This window comes from Physella acuta, unplaced genomic scaffold (assembly GCF_028476545.2).
Source record: "Physella acuta isolate Inbredline_101_S28 unplaced genomic scaffold, ASM2847654v3 ptg000794l, whole genome shotgun sequence".
Taxonomy (NCBI): Eukaryota; Metazoa; Mollusca; class Gastropoda; family Physidae; genus Physella; species Physella acuta.
Window position 1 is genome coordinate 1 of NW_026732312.1, and position 20,092 is coordinate 20,092.

General features: G+C 36.5%; 1 protein-coding gene across 2 annotated transcripts; it reads right to left on the reverse strand.

The window, feature by feature from the left end:
- Positions 1 to 6,950: 6,950 nt before the first annotated feature.
- LOC131951047 (ATPase MORC2) lies at positions 6,951 to 16,166 on the reverse strand (the record flags this gene model as incomplete). Of its 2 annotated transcripts, none has more annotated exon segments than XM_059313314.1 (24): positions 6,951 to 6,993; positions 7,264 to 7,330; positions 7,451 to 7,606; positions 7,719 to 7,910; positions 8,094 to 8,345; positions 8,441 to 8,539; positions 8,660 to 8,698; positions 8,792 to 8,885; positions 9,027 to 9,132; positions 9,454 to 9,557; positions 10,402 to 10,426; positions 10,592 to 10,726; positions 10,844 to 10,863; positions 11,363 to 11,503; positions 11,715 to 11,800; positions 11,895 to 11,940; positions 12,100 to 12,345; positions 12,530 to 12,750; positions 13,214 to 13,397; positions 14,015 to 14,105; positions 14,385 to 14,453; positions 14,590 to 14,678; positions 14,822 to 14,927; positions 16,081 to 16,166. In XM_059313314.1, coding segments are annotated over 23 exon segments (2,564 nt in total), but the record flags the coding sequence as incomplete, so codon positions are not given.
- Positions 16,167 to 20,092: the final 3,926 nt, after the last annotated feature.

The window sequence follows — 20,092 nt, forward strand, 5'->3', positions numbered from 1 at the left end:
TCAGGTCTGTATAATGGATCAAATAAATGATGGGTGGGGGAGGTGGGACAGCATCTGTTGAAACCGTCAACTCAAGTTTCGTTAAAACAATCATCTACTCAGTGGGGGTAGAGGGGGGGACATTCGGGGAGGGGGGGGTGGTGGCAATCGGGGCAGGGGGGAGTAAACATTCGGAGGGGGGGGGATAACATGGGGGGGGGGGGAGAGGGGAAGGCTTCATAGGGCATTCATTTTTCCCCAGTCTATTATTAGTTTTTGTTTTCATTATCCAATAATGACAAGACAACTCGCGTCAAGGGGTGGATCACGTGGAGTCAACCAGCCAATAAGAGGAAGAGATCGCTTTCAGTTTTGATGGGAAATGTTCCTGAGGTGATCCTTGTCAAAAAGTAGAAGGGGGGCCATAAGGGGGGGGGGGGGGGGTTTCGCCATAAATTATTTGCAAACAAAAATAGCAAGTACAAATCTGATTTACTAGTAAGAAAACAGAAACAGACGAGGTAGTACAACGCCAATATCTGGTGTACAAGGTGGGCAAGTAGACGATAGAATAAAATAAATTTTAAGCACCGGAGCAGATGTCTAGGTTTGGGCCTGCTACAAACAACATAGTCAAGTCATTCGGTTATCCAATGGGAGTAGACCGCTCATCCTGGCCCAGTAGCGCGTGTGGATGGACATCATGTGACACTCACGGAGCGCCAGACAATAGGCAAGACAAGATCAGCTCCAGCGCCGGGCATGAGTTAATCCCCCTGCTACTCTCGCCCATGTCGATGACGTCTAATTCGGTCAGAGATAAAAGCCCCTGCCATTTACGTTTACCACTGACGTGTGAAATCACTGCGCTCTGCACTTTACGTTACGTTTATCAGAACTAGCATCACAAGGTCGGCGGTCCAGGTTGGGGCGTCACTTGGGAGGCGTGGTGGGGTGGAGCGCTGTGGCGTGGGACGTCATGGGTGGATCATAGTAGTGAGGACATCTCTAGCCTAGATGGGGCACCATCATTGCGGGGTGACAAGTTCCCACCAAGACCATTCTCCAAACAGGGTAGTAGTACCATTACAATATCACCCTTCATTACAGGGTAGCTGTACAATACCACCCTTCATACAGGGTAGTTGTACAAGACCACCCTTCCTGCAGGGTAACAAGGCCACCCATCCTACAGGGTAGCTGTACAATACCACCCTTCCTGCAGGGTAGCTGTACAATACCACACTTCCTGCAGGGTAACAAGGCCACCCTCCCTACAGTGTATCTGTACAATACCACCCTTCCTACAGGGTATCTGTACAAGACCACCCTTGCAACCTGTACAAGACCACCCTCCCTACAGTGTATCTGTACAAGACCACCCTCCCTACAGGGTATCTGTACAAGACCACCCTTCCTACAGGGTATCTGTACAAGACCACCCTTCCTACAGGGTATCTGTACAAGACCACCCTCCCTACAGGGTATCTGTACAAGACCACCCTTCCTACAGGGTATCTGTACAAGACCACCCTTCCAATTTGTACAAGACCACCCTCCCTACAGGGTATCTGTACAAGACCACCCTTCCAACCTGTACAAGACCACCCTCCCTACAGGGTATCTGTACAAGACCACCCTTCCTACAGGGTATCTGTACAAGACCACCCTTCCTACAGGGTATCTGTACAAGACCACCCTTCCTACAGGGTATCTGTACAAGACCACCCTCCCTACAGGGTATCTGTACAAGACCACCCTTCCTACAGGGTATCTGTACAAGACCACCCTTCCAATTTGTACAAGACCACCCTCCCTACAGGGTATCTGTACAAGACCACCCTTCCAACCTGTACAAGACCACCCTCCCTACAGGGTATCTGTACAAGACCACCCTTCCTACAGGGTATCTGTACAAGACCACCCTTCCTACAGGGTATCTGTACAAGACCACCCTTCCTACAGGGTATCTGTACAAGACCACCCTTCCTACATGGTATCTGTACAAGACCACCCTTCCAATTTGTACAAGACCACCCTCCCTACCAGCGTGTAAGACAATATTTCACTACATGAGAACGGCATCTATTATTTGTGCGGGTCCACAAGAGCCGGATAGGGGGAGTGAAATATTGGCCATCTTCTGCCGCTGTAAATCAAAGCTAATGACCCTTGCTGCTACCGGAGAAGCGCGCCATTTGTTGGCCTATTGTGCTCGCCCGGCCTGGAAGATTTGGTTACATGGCTTATGCTGCCCTCTTTGAAGTCACAATTTAAACAGGATTTTAATTCACACAGGCGAAATGGGTTGGAAAGAAAGGGATAACTGATGAAATTGTTACAAGAAAAAACAAAACAACGGTAGACTTAAGCTTCTCTGTACCTCAATACTTTTATTTCTTAAAAAAAAAAGCAATTAATTTTCAGTACATGGATATGTATAGAAAACTGTTAAGAGAACACGAGTAGAAAACTGGACCCTATTGAGGAAGCTGGGCAAGAGTATCAATGGCCCCATTAATAGCCGTATCAGTTGCCCCACACACGGCACTGAGTTAGCCCCCGTGACTAACGGAGCAGCTCAGACAAATATTTTCTTATTGTCCTCTTCCAGTGGACACCCAATCTCCCATTCAAACTCTAACAGAGCGAGATGCTTCTCCGATCAACGCAGCCTCACTACACCATATTTCAACCCCTCCCCTCTGCCATACCACCATTTCATTCTAGATGACCCCGGCCGCCCCCAACCCCCACCGACGGGTCTTCTCAGACTATCCCTTGTACCCCCTCCCCCAGTACCAGCCCTTCTCGTAAACTGCTACCCTCTCCCTAAAGATTTCCTGCTCGCCGTATTTTGAAAGGTGCTTATTAGATTTTCATGCATGCGGTGGACACCCTATAATTTTGTCGCGGGGAGCCGGCGGGCGAAAGACAAGTGATACTCCCCAAGATGGCTTCCCTTAATTCCAGGCTCATGCGCTAGCTACACAAAACAATTGATTGAAATTAAAATCTAATGTTGGTCGGGGTAAACAAATGGGGGTCGTCAGCTCAACGCTCCCTCCCGACGGGACCTTAGATGGAGGTTAGAGTTAATTTCACCGTCAATTTGTGTAGTCGCCCTCTGATGTTCAGCTCAGCTGGCTTCTGTTATTTCAACATGCTCACAGAATAGGCGACGGGACGTGCACGGAAATCTGTGCTAGTATCAACAATGACGGGCGGTTTGGTTCTAACAGAAGACAGTTTCGGAGATTCCCAATATATTTATGAACATATTTTCTTTAGTTTATTCGAGAGAATTTGCATAATATTTCTTGTTTATTTTGTAAATTATTTGCATAGCCGATTTTAACTTTACAAAGCTGAGACCAATTTGAAAGACTGACAATTGAACGTTTTAAGTCTGCCGTCCAGACTGAACCTTAATTAGAATGTTTCAAACATTTTAAAAATGCGAGTAACTTAACCAGTGTATATCCAAACAGAAAATTCAACATCACTCGCTCGTATTTAATATGTTTTCGGATTGTACGAATAGTGTTGAAATGACTTTTACTTGTTTTGTTTTTTTCTGTTGAGGCATTATTTATCTGAACGGCAGAAATCAAAATCGTATCACTGAAGTGGAGTGTATCGTTGAACTAAAAACAACCGTAGGGTTGCCCTTTCGAAGTCTCGGGTCTCATGTGCTTCAAGGGAAACAACTCACCCGATACGATGAACTTGATTTTAAAACAAAAGTGAGCTTTTGGTTTAACCATCTAAACAGAAAATATAACCGAACGTGTAGGAGAGTATACGGCTAACGTTTCTGGGAGAAACTCAAGGGTCCTTAAAATATGCTGTCCGTACAGTGCCACTGCAAATAGGTACCAACAAACACGTCTGATGGCACCCGACATCGACCAACATCTAAGTCTTCGCCAGCCACTAACCCTGAACCTCAGGAGAGCTGAATGTTAGTGGCCGGCTACTGCCATAAACTTTCATTCGGCGCTAATCGACTCATTCACGCCATTGGGCACTTAGAATAGAAGGCGCGGGAGAGTGGGGGGGGGGGGGGGGGAGGGAGTGGGGAGTGGAGCCACGCCAGTCATGGACTCCCAGAACTTATGGGTCAGAGTGATGGAATAAAAAAAATATTTTTTTTTAGAAATTTTCGATGGGATTTTAAAAAAAAACTTTCCAGTTTATATTCATGGGCCATTCGATCAAAAGTAAATTTTAACATTCCAACGACTTTTTTGTTAAGCGGTTTTCAACAGGGAAAATATGTGTCTTATTAAAATCCCAACCGCTTTTCCCCCGATTCAACGCAGAGAATTAAAATTTTTAAAAATCCAATTTAAAAAAAAAAAAAACTAAAAGAGTGCAGAGGTACTTAGAAAGTGATCAATAGCAACGGTTTAAATACACACGGGCCAAATTTCAAGTCCGTCCACTATGTAGTTGACACCGGGGGTTAACATCCAAGTAGTTCCCCTTTGTTGGAGTGGTAACATGAACCTCTTGTCATGGGAGCACAGACCTCCCACTGACTGGTGCACCCACACATCACGGGAGCACAGAGCCCCCCCCCCCCCATTGAGTGGTGCACCCACACATCAAGGAAAGTACCCCCACACACACGCTGACTGATGCACACACACATCACGGGAACACAGACCCCCCCCCCCCCCCCCACACACACACACTGACTGGTGCACTCACACATCACGGGAACACAGATCCCCCCACCTCCCCCATTGACTGGTGCACACAGCCATAATAGTAACAGTCTCCATCCCCCATATATACACACTGACCACAGATTTGATTGCCTGGTGCACACATGTTGATCAAATCATATATCACCCATGCAGACACACACCCACTTATATGGCAAAATAAATCTTTAAAAACACTATAAATCCAATCTCTGCTGATAATTCAAACAACTAAATGATTCAAACAACTAAACGACTTCCAAACACAAAATCCTAATCTGCAGCCTTTACTCAAGAGTATAAACAAATAAAAAAAGCTACCTCTAATTTCTATAGAACAAACAACAAATGCAAAAAGCATCCTTGCTTAACCAAACATACCTCTTTCATTTCGATACTTTACTTTTAAACTTTAGATTTCCCCCCCCCCCCCCATTCATGTTCAGCCTCCCATGCTCTAAGTAAGACCACTTTTAAAAACAGGAGACCCTCCCTCGCTGACAGCAATGGCCCTGTAAGTTATGGGCCTTCAACAGATTCAGTCCCACTCTCCAATAGAGAAAAAGCCATAAAAGCAATTTGCACTAACTGGCATGCTGCACAATAGAGTTTTTAGTTCTCCCTTCACCACACTATTAAATCCTGGATACATTAATATCCTCCCTCCAGTTTAGCGGGGAGGGACAGGGAAGGACAGGGAGAGGAGTAAAATGCTAATGTTAACTAGTGAAGATTATTGAGTCAGGGGAGAGCACCTAGTTGATTGGCTGAACAAAGGGAGTGAATCTAAATGATTGGCTGAGTTGTCTCAATAAATGACAGCCCTACGTTTACCTACATATTAGTTCAAACAAGAAAAGACAAAGCTCTTGTTTATTGTCACTTTTAGCACATCATTTTACAAACATAAAATTTATGATGTTCTTCGCAGCTCTATTTTTACAATTTTAATGAAATCTTTATAGCATTTTAAATTGCAGCTTAAATAATATGCTTTCTTTGAACAAAATTGTTAGAATGGTTTTTAAACAGTCTAATTAATGAAGTTCTTAATGTATACAGGTTTTAATTTTTACTTCATGTTTTAAGATCGACTATGTGTTTAGCTGTAAACAATCTATCAAGTTTTCGGTATCTTTCGGTTATGCAAAAAACAAATCAGTTACACTCAATATTAAGGGGGAAAGCTAAATCTAAGTCGCACTTGATCCTATTTAATATTTATATTAATAATTAAATTTTGGTTTTTACTAACAAACTTACTTTTTTCTAAGATAAAAAACTGATAGAAAGGTGAAACAGCGAAGACAACTCTTTACTTATTTTAAAATGATCAAGGTGGAAATAGAAATTCACAATGAAGCTTCAGGTCAATAGTCCTGATAAGTTAATGTTAAGTTAGTACTCTCAGAAACTAGAGTAGTTAAACAATAAAATGTTAATGTAAAAATTGTGTATAACAAAAAAAAACATTTGTCACTTTCATTTGTTACCATTTTTTTCCAAATGTTATTCATAATTTAATATTTTATTTATTTCCTGTAGGTGGGCCTATTTTTTTAACTGACCAAAGGGAGAATACACTAGAAAATAGTTTTTAGTATAATCTGGTTCTTACCCCTTTAAAATTATAACATACCATACTAAACAAAAACTTTCAAATTCTTTCAAAACTATTGGCTATTTTTTTTTTCTTTCCCACAAAGCCTTTTAAAATGTCCTGGCATCAAAGATTGTGTACAACATTAATATTTAATCTATTTTACATGGAACAAAAGTGTGTTGAATACAGGCAAAAGAAAGAAAATCATTTGGAAGGCATAGCCTATAACCATCTGTACCATACTATAAGTGTTGAATTACTTTAAAATGTTTATCACAGTTTACATAATAGTCTCCAAAAAAAAAGCTGGATGATGTTAATCTTTTGTAGAAGAATGCTTTTCAATAATGTGTAACTTACCATTTATCATACTTGTCTTTAGGGTGATGATCAAATTTAACTTTCCATCTGGTGTCTTCAGCATTGACCTCTATCACTGAGCCAGGGTACCTGCAGGTTTACAGAATTGACTTAAATATCTATCTATGGTATATCAAAAGATGCATGGACATGGTTTTCTGTACTAAAGAAATATGAAGAAATTCACTTTGTTATGGGAAGTTTTTATGTTATGGGTCACCTTTTAAAAATTGTATACCATGTGTAGCCGTACATTTTATTTTTCTAAAATAACCAGAAAAAGATCTCTCTCTTACCATTTATTGTTGATGTGTGCTTCAACTCGAGTACCAACATCAACTGAAAAAGTAAAAAAATCATAATAATTTGTTTTTGTTAAACAGTTCACTATTTTTAGAAAGTTTAGGAACAAATTCAGAGTCTGCAGTATTTTGGTATCAAGATAACTTTTTTGAAAAACTTATCTTATGGGTAATTTTCTTCCCTGAACCTCATATCATATGTAAATCCACAACTAACTAACCAAAGAATTACAAGCAAACCAGACTGCTAACTGATATGAAAGCATAATGAAATAAGTAAACAGTTAAGCAAAAGCTAGCTACATACCTTCAATGCTAACATCTTTTACATCAACAGCATCTGTTGTTTGTGCTTCATTTTCATCAGCAGAGGACTAGAAAAAAATGTGTACCATTGTAGTATTTTTTTTTACTATAAACATGAAGTTAAATAAGCAAAACATGAAAATAAAACTGTTTTGCAGCAAAACAAGTTGTGTCAATAAAAGACTCACTTCGGCCTTGAGATTTGATCCCTTGCCACGAGACCTGGTGGACCTAGCAGATGTCTCTGAGCTTGAGTCATTGTTAACTTCCACAGGTTTCTTAGCTTCTGTGTTCAGGTGGGAAATTCTTTGTTTCTTCACTGGGATTTCTGGGTATTCTATCACCTGAGAGGAAACAACATTCTTTAATACCTCTAAATCTCTAGTGTAATGTTAATGAATGTATACAAAATACAATATACTCGTGCCATTATAATATTTAAAAAATGCATCCTACTTGTTCTTTTGCTCGAGGTCTTTTAATTTCTTTTGTTTCTGACTCAACATTGTTCTGACTCCTCCCCTTTCTAGTTATTGGCTCTTCATCTTCCTCATTGTCTTCATTTTCATCTACTTCCTCCTCTTCCTCCTCCTCTTCAGATGATTCCATGCGTTGGACACGTCTTCTTGGTGTCACTTTTGGTTCAGGCTAGAACAAAACAAGTAATCAAACAAATCTTTTATAAAATGTTAACTAAGAACAGATCAAGAGAGAGTTGCACATAAAAAAAAACTAACTTGAAAGACTTGCTAATAATTTAATTTAAAAAATTTGTTGTGTTTAAAAAACTTATGGATAAATTATACTGTTTTAAGTCACTAAAAATGTTACTTTAGATTTGGCTGCACGTTTTGGAGGTGGTGGAGGACTTGGACTTCTTTTCTTCTGTTTCATGGCTTGCTTGACTGTGACCTGTGGTGACGGTTTCGGGGATGGTTTTTGTGCACGTCGAGCAGGCGGACTAGGGCTGCGTCTGTTTTTCTTTGATGCTACTGAAGACTGCGAACCAGTTGTTCTTGATTTAGGAGGCGGTTCAGGTGATGGAGATTTTGGGGGAGGGGACGGAGATCTGGCTTTAGCTTTCTGTCAAAGAATTAATTTAAAAAATTAACAGGAACATTATTTATTTATCTACCTAGCATTCAGCCTATCTATAAATTAACAGCTTACAAACTTACTCTGCTTAGACTGGCTCGACCTTCAATCTGGGGCTCTTTTTTGTCTTCTTTTTTTAAAGCAACTTCAATATCTTTTGAGGATTGAACCACTTTCATTTTCTAAGAAGAAAAATTATATTTTTTACTTTTATCCTAATTGAAGAAACATCTAAATACATTTTAACTTAATGACTAAACTCTAAAAATAAAATCATGTAATCTACTAAACTGGATCTTTACCTGTAATTTTTCTAACATTTCTGTCTTCCGCAAAATTTCCTATAATTAAAAAATTTAGAAAAAAGATAAATATTTTAATACATAAATGATGAATTATGAAACATCAAATTAATGATATAGTATTTGTTACACCTCTTCAAGATCTTTCTTCTTTTGTTCCTGAGATTTAAATTCTTTTTTTAAGACACCTTCTGGAATGTTTAGTTTTTGTTCCGCTGATGAGCACCTGTAATAAAAGGTCGCTGATACAAATGAGCAAGATAGGAGTTTCTATAATCAAATTACTTGCTAAAAATGTGTGGTAGCACAAGAATTCAAGATTTATAAATTTCAACAGCATAGGCAATACCACAAGTGATAATCTTACTTGTTATGCTGTTGGTCAGGATTCATGGTACAAACCCAGTGGTCAGGAAATTCTTTACCAATGTTGTTTGAGTTGAAAGGGATCATTCTCCACTTGAGACACATGTCTGAGATAAAACAACAGAAGTTTCATCAAGGGGCACAGAAAATTCTCAGTTACTTCAAAACTAATTAAACCTACATTCTTTTTAAAAGTTTTTTTTTTTAAACTTAAAGGGAAAGAATAAATGCAATTTTGAAATGAATAAATGAAGCATATGTACAAGAATACTAATAAAATTAAAAAATGTAATTAGTTACAATTTGTATGTGGTTTTACTGTTATTGAAAATAACAAAGTTCAGATACTTTATTGTTAGTAAGTTCATTGACTTTAAAATAGTTAATATATTCTATGTTTATAATGAGGCCAGTGCTAAAATACCCACCACACTGTAATGTAACACTGAGCTGCATGGCTCTCTTCCTGACAAACTTGATGTCATCTGATGGAGTAGCTTTCCATTCTGAGCTGACATAGCCAAAACTTTCCCTACAGCACAAAGACAATATTTGATGGAATAATTTACAACTATTGTGTTTCCATCTTTCAGTTTTCACTATTACAACCATTTTAGCACTATTTAATTTTATAAAGGTTAACATATGCTTTTTGTGAATCAATGATTATTCCAAGGAATATTTAAACTATCAAATAAATCAAAGCATTCAGAAACAGTTGTGTCTAATATATTATGTATAAATATTAAAATTAGATACCAATATGACTTTAGACTTTATATAAAACAATCTATATATATAATTCTCTTCTGGGATCAGTTAGAAAACAAGCTGCAAGCGCGCCTTTGCAGTCCCCTCTCTTCCTCTCTATCACTATCACTACCACCCCCACCACACCCCCACATGATCTGGTGAGCGGTGTTCACTCTGTTTACATTTTACAATCACAGAGACGGGTTTGGTGACGGCTATTAGGGGCAGATTATTTAGTTTGAAACTATTTTAAACTTAGAGGAGGTAACTAAGAGGAGGCTGCTTTCACGTGGGGGGGGTAGGGTTTTTAAGCAAATATTTTCAATGGCAGCATTGGTACTGTCGAATTCACAAATTATAAATTACTGAAAAGTAGAAAAAAAACAACTAAATAGCTGCGTATGATACGCAGCGGGTCGGCTCGTATAATATATAAGTCTTCAGTATTTGATTTAAAAAATCAACACCAACTTCAGATTTACAAATGTAAAACAACTAATAAATATAGACTTAGTTAAGAGGCAAAAATAGACATTCTTTTCAATAAGAGTAAACAGCCAGCCAAGTAGTTTAATAAAGTGATGAACTAATATAAACTATGAAATAAATAAACTATTGCTTACCAAAACTTTGTTATTCCTTGTTGAGCTAAAAAAAATATTATTAAAAATCAATCTTAAGTATAAAACACAATTATTTAAGTAAAACTTGTACAAAATCTACATCATACATCAAAGATAATAGAAAAACCACTAAATTTTCACTAACACTTTTTTTAAATCTTCAGCCTGAATAGCTTTATCAACAACATACCAATGCCAACATCCTTCCAATACTGTATCATATGCTCTCCCATGGCTCTCATCAGATGCCGATATTCTTTGGCATCAGCAAAGTCTTGCTTGTTGTGGGTTGGTTCCAGCACCAGATATGGAACATCTACTATACCTGGGATGGCACAATGATAAACATTAAGGCCAAGGTTCAGAGGAAGGAAAAAATACCCATTAAAATTGAAAATTAATTAATTGCATTGTGTATTATTGAATTACTGAAAAATCTTACCAACAACACCACTGCAGAATCTGAAAAAAAAAAATTAAAAATTAAAAGTGTTTGTAGTATAAATCAATAATTAGTTCACCAATAAATAATAATAGTAATATTATGTATAATAATAATCCCAGGCACATGAGGCTAGTTAACTGGGAACAGCCACCCATCTAGGAGAGTAAACTCCAAATTCAAACAACTGCTGCCTTGCTGTTTGTTCTTGAATGGACAAAGGCTATGTAAGCAAACCCAAAAAAAAATGTATGCTCTTCTTCTTCTTCTTCGTTCTTAATTATTAGTGTTGAAGGGGATCGAGATTTATCTGCCAGTGGGTTTGAACTCGAGACTTTGTTCGAATTTAGCAACCATGAGCTTTACCGACTCAACCACGACGACCCTAAAATGCATGCTGAAATCAGAGTCAACTGGCCAAATGTTGATTTGCAGTACTTTACTGTGTTGGAGAAAATCTTGTACAGCATTACAATTAAGAGGGAAGAAGAAATGTATAAACAATTAACAGTAACTCACACTCCTCCTTCATTCTGAGGTCCAACTTTCTCATACATCTTGATTAGGCGACTACAGTTATAAACAAAGACACCATCATGGCTGCGATTTTCCAGGTTTAGCCCAAATATAAGATTTAGAGTTTTAGGTTCTTTCAAGGACCTGATAATTAGGAATTAGATTATAAATTACACAAAAAATTGATCTTTTCATAAAGTGGGATTGGGGCAATAAATCTTTGATATGATTAATTTTCTTTAAACAATGAACCGCAATATCTGATCACAATACCGTAATATAAATCAATAAAGGCAACAGAAATTATTTTTTTAAATACAAAGAATACAATATACAACTATAAAAAAAATTTTACTTTGTTTTTCTTTCTGCCATCTGACGTTTAATTTGAGCATTTCCCCTACATTCTGCAGCAAAATTTTGTGCTTTTCTTAAAGCTGCCTACAAAAATAAAGAATAACAACACAACTGAGAAATGTATATAATATGTTATAACATCATAGTTAGAGAACTACAAACACATTTACAGACTTACCCTGTGCTCTTTGTTTGTTGAAGAACCTGTTTTATTCTCTAAGTTTCTGGAAAGGGAATAAATACAACCCACAGAAAATTTTAAAAATAAACAACACTTTGATGTTGTAAAATTAAGAGATTTTTTTTTTTTACAAACACCTTTATATAAGAAAAACTTCTAAATGTGACCTGATTTACAGAAATGGCTATTATTAGTGACCTACTTTGCTTTGCTTTCAGCTTCCCTGGCTTTATTCTCAGCGGACAGTGCCTCATCTATAGCTCGTTTTGCTTCATTCTCTGCCCTTGTTTTAAATCGATTAGATGAATATTTATAGATTTTTGATTTATATAATGTGCAGGCTAGTCTTTTAGTCCGCACTTTCTTGTTTTGTAGATAAATTCTCATTCGTGGGTCCATATATAAAATAGCTGCATAGGCCCTGAATGACTTTTTTTCAGGCATAAGCCTGTAAAAACATCAATAGAAAGCAGTTAAAACCCAATAGAAAACATTATTGTGCTAATGTTAAAAAAATTAGCTTGAATCTTGATCTAAGTTAAATTAAACATTTTATATAACTGTTTAAAAAACAGTTGAAAATCAAAACTGATCATTTAGATGCGTTTACGTTAATAAGCTTATAAACTAACCCTTCATCAGAATCAAAGTCATGACTACTGGGGTTGGCTAAAATAATATCAGTGGCGTCTGTGAGAAAATCCAGTTCAGTATCACCAGAATCTAGCAGCTTTAAATTGTAGACCATAACCAATGTGCCAGATTGACCTTCTAATCGATCAAATTGGGTGAAAAATTCATCTAATGTCTTAAAGGGAGAATACTTCAAAATTATTTCCATCTCTAACTCATGCTGTAGGTAAAAAGAAAAAAACAGTTATAAAACTAACAAATATAATTACTGCTAATATGAACAAAACATTTATCAGCTAAAAACGTTAAACTAAATATGTAAAAAATAGTTCCTTACAGACCGGTAAGACTATTAAGCAGATGAAATAGAGGTAATCTATTTCTCTGACCTTGCATTTAAAGGGAGAGTATGCTCTTCTCTATGTCCAGCTACACTTACTTTGCCCAACCAAAATAGGTTTCCATCAAAGTTTGGCTGTCTTAAGTTTTGAATCCTAACTAGATACTTTTTGATTGGTAATTAAATGGTCTACCACTCTACCACAATGTCCCATTTTAAATGTAACAAGAATAATTTAGTAAATTGAAATTTAAAATGTGCATGTTTTTCTAAAGAGGTTAATATTAAATTTAATAGCTAATACTTAAATATTTAGCTATTTACATTTTATCAAAGTTCCTACCTTCTCTTTCAGTCGTGCATCTAGTATTTTTGGTTTGCGAGATGACGCCTCAAAAGAAGGGATAGGTACTATTACTTCATCAATATTCTCTTCTTCATGGAAAGTTCGAGAGAGAAATAGGCATGATCTAGTATCACTTTTCTTTGTAAATAACATCAGGTCATTCCCAATACGCATTGAGCCACTGTTTAATTAAAAAAAAACATGAAATTATTAATTTAAAAGTTTAAAACTGTAATGATAATTATGACCAAGTGGGTATTTAAAGATATCATATTTGTGCATTATACACACAAGTTTTAAGCATTAAGAATTCAAATGTTTTATATTTTTTTAAAAGGAGGAGAAAATTTTTGTTGTCCCCCCCCCCCCCCCTATGTTTAAACCTTATCGGTTCATAACTTAGAATTACAAAGGTTCATAATCACTTTTAAATGATTTATGAACTAACACCAATTTGAGAAGAATAAAATTTAGAAGCATAAATGAACTGAGAAAATGTAAAATGAACTGAGGAAAAAAATTGCATTATAAAAATGTGTGTTCTTACAAAACCAAATAAGATAAAAGTAAAGAAAAACATTTTTTTCTCATAGCTTCATATAGGAAACCTTTAAGTCTTAAAACATTTTGTGTTATAAATGTAACCTGACAGCTCCCTAGATAATCTACCTTGTCAGATAGATAATAATATTATGCTTATTTTGTTGAAGCTATAAAACAACTATGTTTGTTTTAAATGCTACGAAATATCAATTAATCAAAAAATCTTTTTAAAAAAAATAGTTTCCCAATACTTACGATTTTAGACCATTGCCATACATGCCAATTTGATGAAGATCATCTGATTTCTTGTTAGATTTACCAAATGTTACTATGCTCGCAGTTTCAACTTGAAAACAAAAAACACTCAATGCTTACTATTTATATATTCAAATAAAGGTAGACAAATCAATTCAAACAGATTCAAACAAATTTAATTTAAAGTGCACGTGATTGGACAGGTACTTAAAAACTGGTCATACTAAAATTAGCAGCAGGTGAATACTTCTAAACCAAATGCTGGTTTGCTGATCACAAAAAAAAGACTATTGCACTTCTCTCAGATAACTAAATAACAAACAAAATTGATCTTGTGTCTAAGAGCAATAGTCTCGAGGACTGAACTTACTTGGATCCATGCCTTCACCATCATCAAGAAAACACAGTATGTGTCCACCCCGCAGTGATTCATTTTTTACTGAAAAGTATAAATGTGAATGTATTATGTACTTACCTATATATCCACATTCAACAGTTACAACCAGATAAAGAGCAAAATAAACTCAAAAAACAATATAAAAAAGAGCCAAGTTCAAAGAATGTAAAAAGCATACTTGTAAAAATATTCATTTTTGTTGCAGAGGCATCTCTGGCATTGTCTAGCAGCTCAGCAAGTGCACCAAACAAGAACTCATGAGTTGTACTAGAAAAATGAAGTGACAATTTTTTAACTGCAAAATTAATGGCTTTGACAACAGTAAACACAAAACACATTTTAGACTTTACAAAGGGTTTCCTTTTACTTCCATTAAGCAGAGGAATAATACACAAAGTATAACTACTTACGAGTTGGTGTGCAAATAATCAAAGCTGAGCTGCGCTCTATTTAAATTGGTGTAGTCCATTCTGCAACCACCCAATTTCTTGGAAATTGTGCAGTATTTCTATGCTCCTACAGGATAATTGGAACAAAAAAGAGTTTACAATCAATCATAACAAAGAAAAATCTGTTTCTCCAAAAAATGTGGATCCCCCCCCCCCCCAACCTAAATGTGTACATCCATAAATGAAAAACACCAGACTTACTGATTATAGTAAATCACTTATAAGTATTGTGTACATTGCAGTGCTAAAACTTTAAATTGTAATATAGTTGTTCTGTAAAATCTGTTATTAAATATTGAAAGCAGAATCCAGAATGTGTTGAGAAAAATAAAAGATTTAAAAGTCTAAATATATAATGATTTTAACTATACGAGAAACTGATTTATTTTAATGCTATTTTCATTTCAACCAATAACTAATGCAAAATATTTATTTTTTGTATGGTAATAAAAGCAAAATTTTCTGTAGCATTATAAAATAAGTCTAGATCATTTGTTCTGGCCCCTATAAATCTTTCTCTCATGGTGTACTTACTGTAGAGATACCTATTTTATGAGTATAGATGATTTTTAATTGATACAATTTGTATGCAGGTTAAATGTTTTACAAGTGTTAAATTCTTGGAAGTTTATGTTAACCGTTCTCAGCCCCAACAGTTTCCTAACATTTTTGTGTGTTTTGGTTGTGTTTATAATAAAATACGCTCAACGGGAGGTGACCGTGAAGCTGCGAATTAATTACGCTAAAATGGAGTTTTACCCTACAACTTATTAAGAATCTTAATAAATTGTAGGGTAAAACTCCACTGCATTCTAAATAATAAATAAAATTAAAATTAAATTATATTTTTGTTTGTTGTCACAGCTCAGATTTATATTATGCAGATTCTACAGAGTACAGACTGAGAACAAGAAATCAGAGTAAGTGTATCTGTATCACTAGTCACTAGATCAAGAATCTAGATCTAGATCTAGGCTAGACTCACTAAAATTCACTAAGAAGTAAATCTCTGAAATTAGTGACTGTGACTTATCACATCACTGTCAGACAGACACTCTGACATGCGATATGAAAGTTCATTTGTAATTTGTAGTTATTACTACTAGATCTAGATCTCGCATCATAACTAGATCTAGAGATCAATATCTAACATATTTTAGTTAATATTATATATTCTCTAGATTAGAATACTTACAATTAGCTATAAATTTAATGCATACCAATAAAAACAGCGATGTTATGAATGCTATGATGTCAATTTACCGCACACACACGATCAGCTCCCTTCGTCCAACAGCAAGCTAATATTACTAGTCCATTTATTACGAAACAAAATTATAAATTCTTAGTTGTTCGTATTATTTTATCGATTAAACTTGGTGCATTTATTAAATATCATTCAAAATGAAAATAAACTGCTAAGCTATCAAAAATATTTTAAGAATCTAATGAAAACGAATTTCTTGTAGTTCGTTTATTTTATATTTGAGTTATAAAAGTTTCCAGTTCATGTTTTATTATGGCTGTGCAGTTAGCCTATGAAGATCTAGTGGTGCCGTGCCAAATTGTAGATTCTAAATTCGCAAATTCACACATTTTCGTCGCAACGAAAAAAAATATATTGATTAACACAAAATATGATTGAACAGGTTATGATGGGTCGTCAATTTTTTTTTTCAACATCACCATATCGCTCAACGTCTATACAATACGTCAGACCCCATCTTTAACATAATGCAACTATAAATTTCGATTCATACAACCCTTTTCAAATAACTATACAGGATGTTAATGGCTTCATTTGACTTTCTGAAATTGCTCTACTGTTGGTCAGAGTTTCTTCCAGGCATCTCTTCGCCCCCCCCCCCCGAAAAAAAGTCTACCGCCCCCGAACGAAATGGAATTTGTATAGAAAATATATACATTTAACAGTGAACGCCCCCCCCCCACCAAAAAAAAAGTCTAACGCCCCCCCCCCACCTGAAAATTTCAAGTTCAAGTGCCCCCCCCCCCGGAGATAAAAGTCTGGAAGAATCATGGAGCAATGTTTTTTCCAGGCATCTCTTCGGGGCGAGGGGGGGGGGGGGCTCCGCCCTCCCGAAGAGAGTCTACCGACCCCCCCCCCTCCGAACAAAATGGAATTTATATAGAAAATATATACTTATAACAGTGTCGGCCCCCGCCCCCCCCCCCCCCCCCCGGAGAAAAAAGTCTGGAAGAAACAGTGTCATGGAGAAACACTGTTTTATGTTCCCACGTTTTCTTTAACTTGCTTTCTCTGTTTGTGTGTTTGTTTGTCTTTCCAATCAAATCTTGCGATCGAAATTTCTGGCACTTCCCAGTTAGCTAGCGCGCTGAAATTTTCAGGGAAGCTTTCTTTTGGATGACCATTGAATATTCAATTGTTATTATTACTAAATTGATCAATGGAAACATTGTATTGAGCATTTTAGACCGCTATATAATCTATATATATAATTATCCTCTGCTAGCCATTAGAAAAAAACCAGCGACGCGTACCTCGCGCGCAGTGAAGCGAACGATCACATGTCGCCACAGGCTTAGGGGCAGAGAATTTAGCTTGAACCGAGTTTAAACTTACAGGAGGTAGGCCAGTTTGGGGGAGACGATATGGTCGAGTGGTTGGGCACACGATTGCTATCCCACTCGACACGGGTTCAAATCTATGTGTTCTAGTCAGTAACGTATTCAAACAACATGTTTTTTACGAGTTGTCTTTTTACGAGTTGTCTTTTTACGAGTTGTCTTTTTACGAGTTGTCTTTTTACGAGTTGTCTTCGTTTACCCAAAAAAAAAGTGAAAAGATAAAATCGATAGCAAGATTTTAATGCAAACAAACAGACAAAGACTAAAAAGTAGAAAATAATAATCATTAAAAAAGTTTTAAAAAACCCACGTTTTCTGATTGAACTAAAAAGTAGAAAATAAATACTATACATACAATAATGCAAGCGATCACTCTACTATAAGCTATCAAAAACGTGGGGCGCCGTGATTTTCTTACAGTTTCTAATACTGTTGACTCTCTACAAGCTCCCTAATAAAAGTCAATAGTATTATCTAATCAATAGTAATATAACTTTTACTTCGGCGACCCACGTTTTTGATAGCTTATAGTAGAGTGATCGCTTGCATTATTGTATGTATAGTATTTATTTTCTACTTTTTAGTTCAATCAGAAAACGTGGGTTTTTTAAAACTTTTTTAATGATTATTATTTTCTTGTTAAACTTTCTGAACTGAATGATTAAATGCGTAATGGCTGGAATCCCATTTTCCTTTTTAAATAAAGGATGTGAATTGTAGCCTATGTATATTTTAGCTGCCTTGCCTAGTTTCAATGTCGCCACAGTTTTGTGGTACCAAATTAGTTTGTCAGACCTAATTAGCGAGCAGAAGCTCATTGTTCTATTGCCTTCTTCGGTCATCTTGGCCAAATACGTCAAGTACCTGTTGGCGAGATGCTGTCCTGTACCTGTTGGGAGATGCTGCCCTGTACCTGTTGGTGAGACGCTGTCCTGTACCTGTTGGCGAGATGCTATGTCCTGTTCTCTCTACTCTACCCGTTCTCCTGTCCTGTACCTGATGGCGAGACGCTGCCCTGTAACAGTTAACGAGCTGCTGTCCTGTACCTGTTGGCAAGATGTGGTCATTGTACCTGTTGGCGAGACGCTATCCTGTACCTGTTGTCGAGATGCTGTCATGTACCTGTTGGTGAGACGCTATCCTGTACCTGTTGGCGAGATGATGTCATGTACCTGTTGGTGAGACGCTATCCTGTACCTGTTGTCGAGATGCTGTCATGTACCTGTTGGCGAGATGCTGTCATGTACCTGTTGGAGAGACGCTGTACTGCACCTGTCGGCAAGATACCGTCGACCCGATGTTCTGTTCGTCTTCGTGTGTCTGACCGAGTAGTGTGTGAGTACCGGTACTGTAAATGTGTAGAGGAAAATAAAGAAAAAGTCTTGTAATTGTGCACAAAAAAAATCGAGATTTGTGCAAATCTCGACGTTTTACACCTCACTGAGTTGGAAAAACATAGTTTACAATCTTGTCCGTATGTCTGTGTGTGTTTATGTGTGTGTGTGTCTGTAAACACGATAACTTGAGTACCGTCAAAGCTAGGTTGATGCAATATCATATATAAGTATTACATCAAAATCGTAGATCTGTATCAACTTTTGAGCTATTTCCGATAACTGGAAGTCGAACTTTTTCTACTTTCAATTTTTCAAAAGCCTATAAGTTGATTACTATTTCAGATAGATAAATGAAATTTCACATGTAAGTAAAAGATCTAATTCTCTACCTTCTGTCAAATTTTGAGTAATTTCCGTTGACCGGAAGTAGTAATTTCCGATTTCTTAAAAAAAGCATGTGAATTTATAAAGTTCTAATAATATTCCGCACTATTATGCACATTTTATTTGGCGTTCACTTGGCGTGCAATTCTTTTTCTACGAGATTTTATTCTATTTTAAAAAGTTTAAGTATTTAAAATGGATTAAAAATCGTGTCTATCGAGTTGCCATACCCTGTTGTTTTATATGAGAATATTCGAGAAAGTTTAGGGGAGATCTCTCCCGGTTTATTTATATTTGTAATATTTTCAACTTTTTAGTTTAAAAATAAAGTTGACACCACATAGGCTACGACTAGAAATTATGTATTAGCGTTAGAGCCCGATAATTTCTAAAAGACTTTTATCTGTTCATTCGTAGTCCTCAGTCGACGCTAAGGCAGAGGCGTAGCGAGGGGGGGGGGGGCGGTGGGTACATATGTACCCGGGCGCCGACCCTAGGGGTCGCCAAAATGGGTTGAAAAAAATTAAAAGCTCATTTAAGCTGCAATTTTGCATTATAAATATTTTAAAAATTATGGGGGGGGGGGGGCAAATTGAAAGTTTGTCCCCGGGCGCCGGGAAGGGTCGCAACGCCTCTGCGCTCAGGCAAATATATATATATATATATATATATATATATATATATATATATATATATATATATATATATATATATATATATATATATATATATATATATATTCTAATAAATAAATAAACTCAGCCGAGAAACAAAAACAGTTTACTGTCTACGGCCAGTTGATAGAATAATCCCTAGTATTTAATCATGTTACCTCCCCTTTTTATACTTGAATTTAGAATTTTTCACATTAAATTTTACTATAGCATTAGGCCCTAATGTCGAA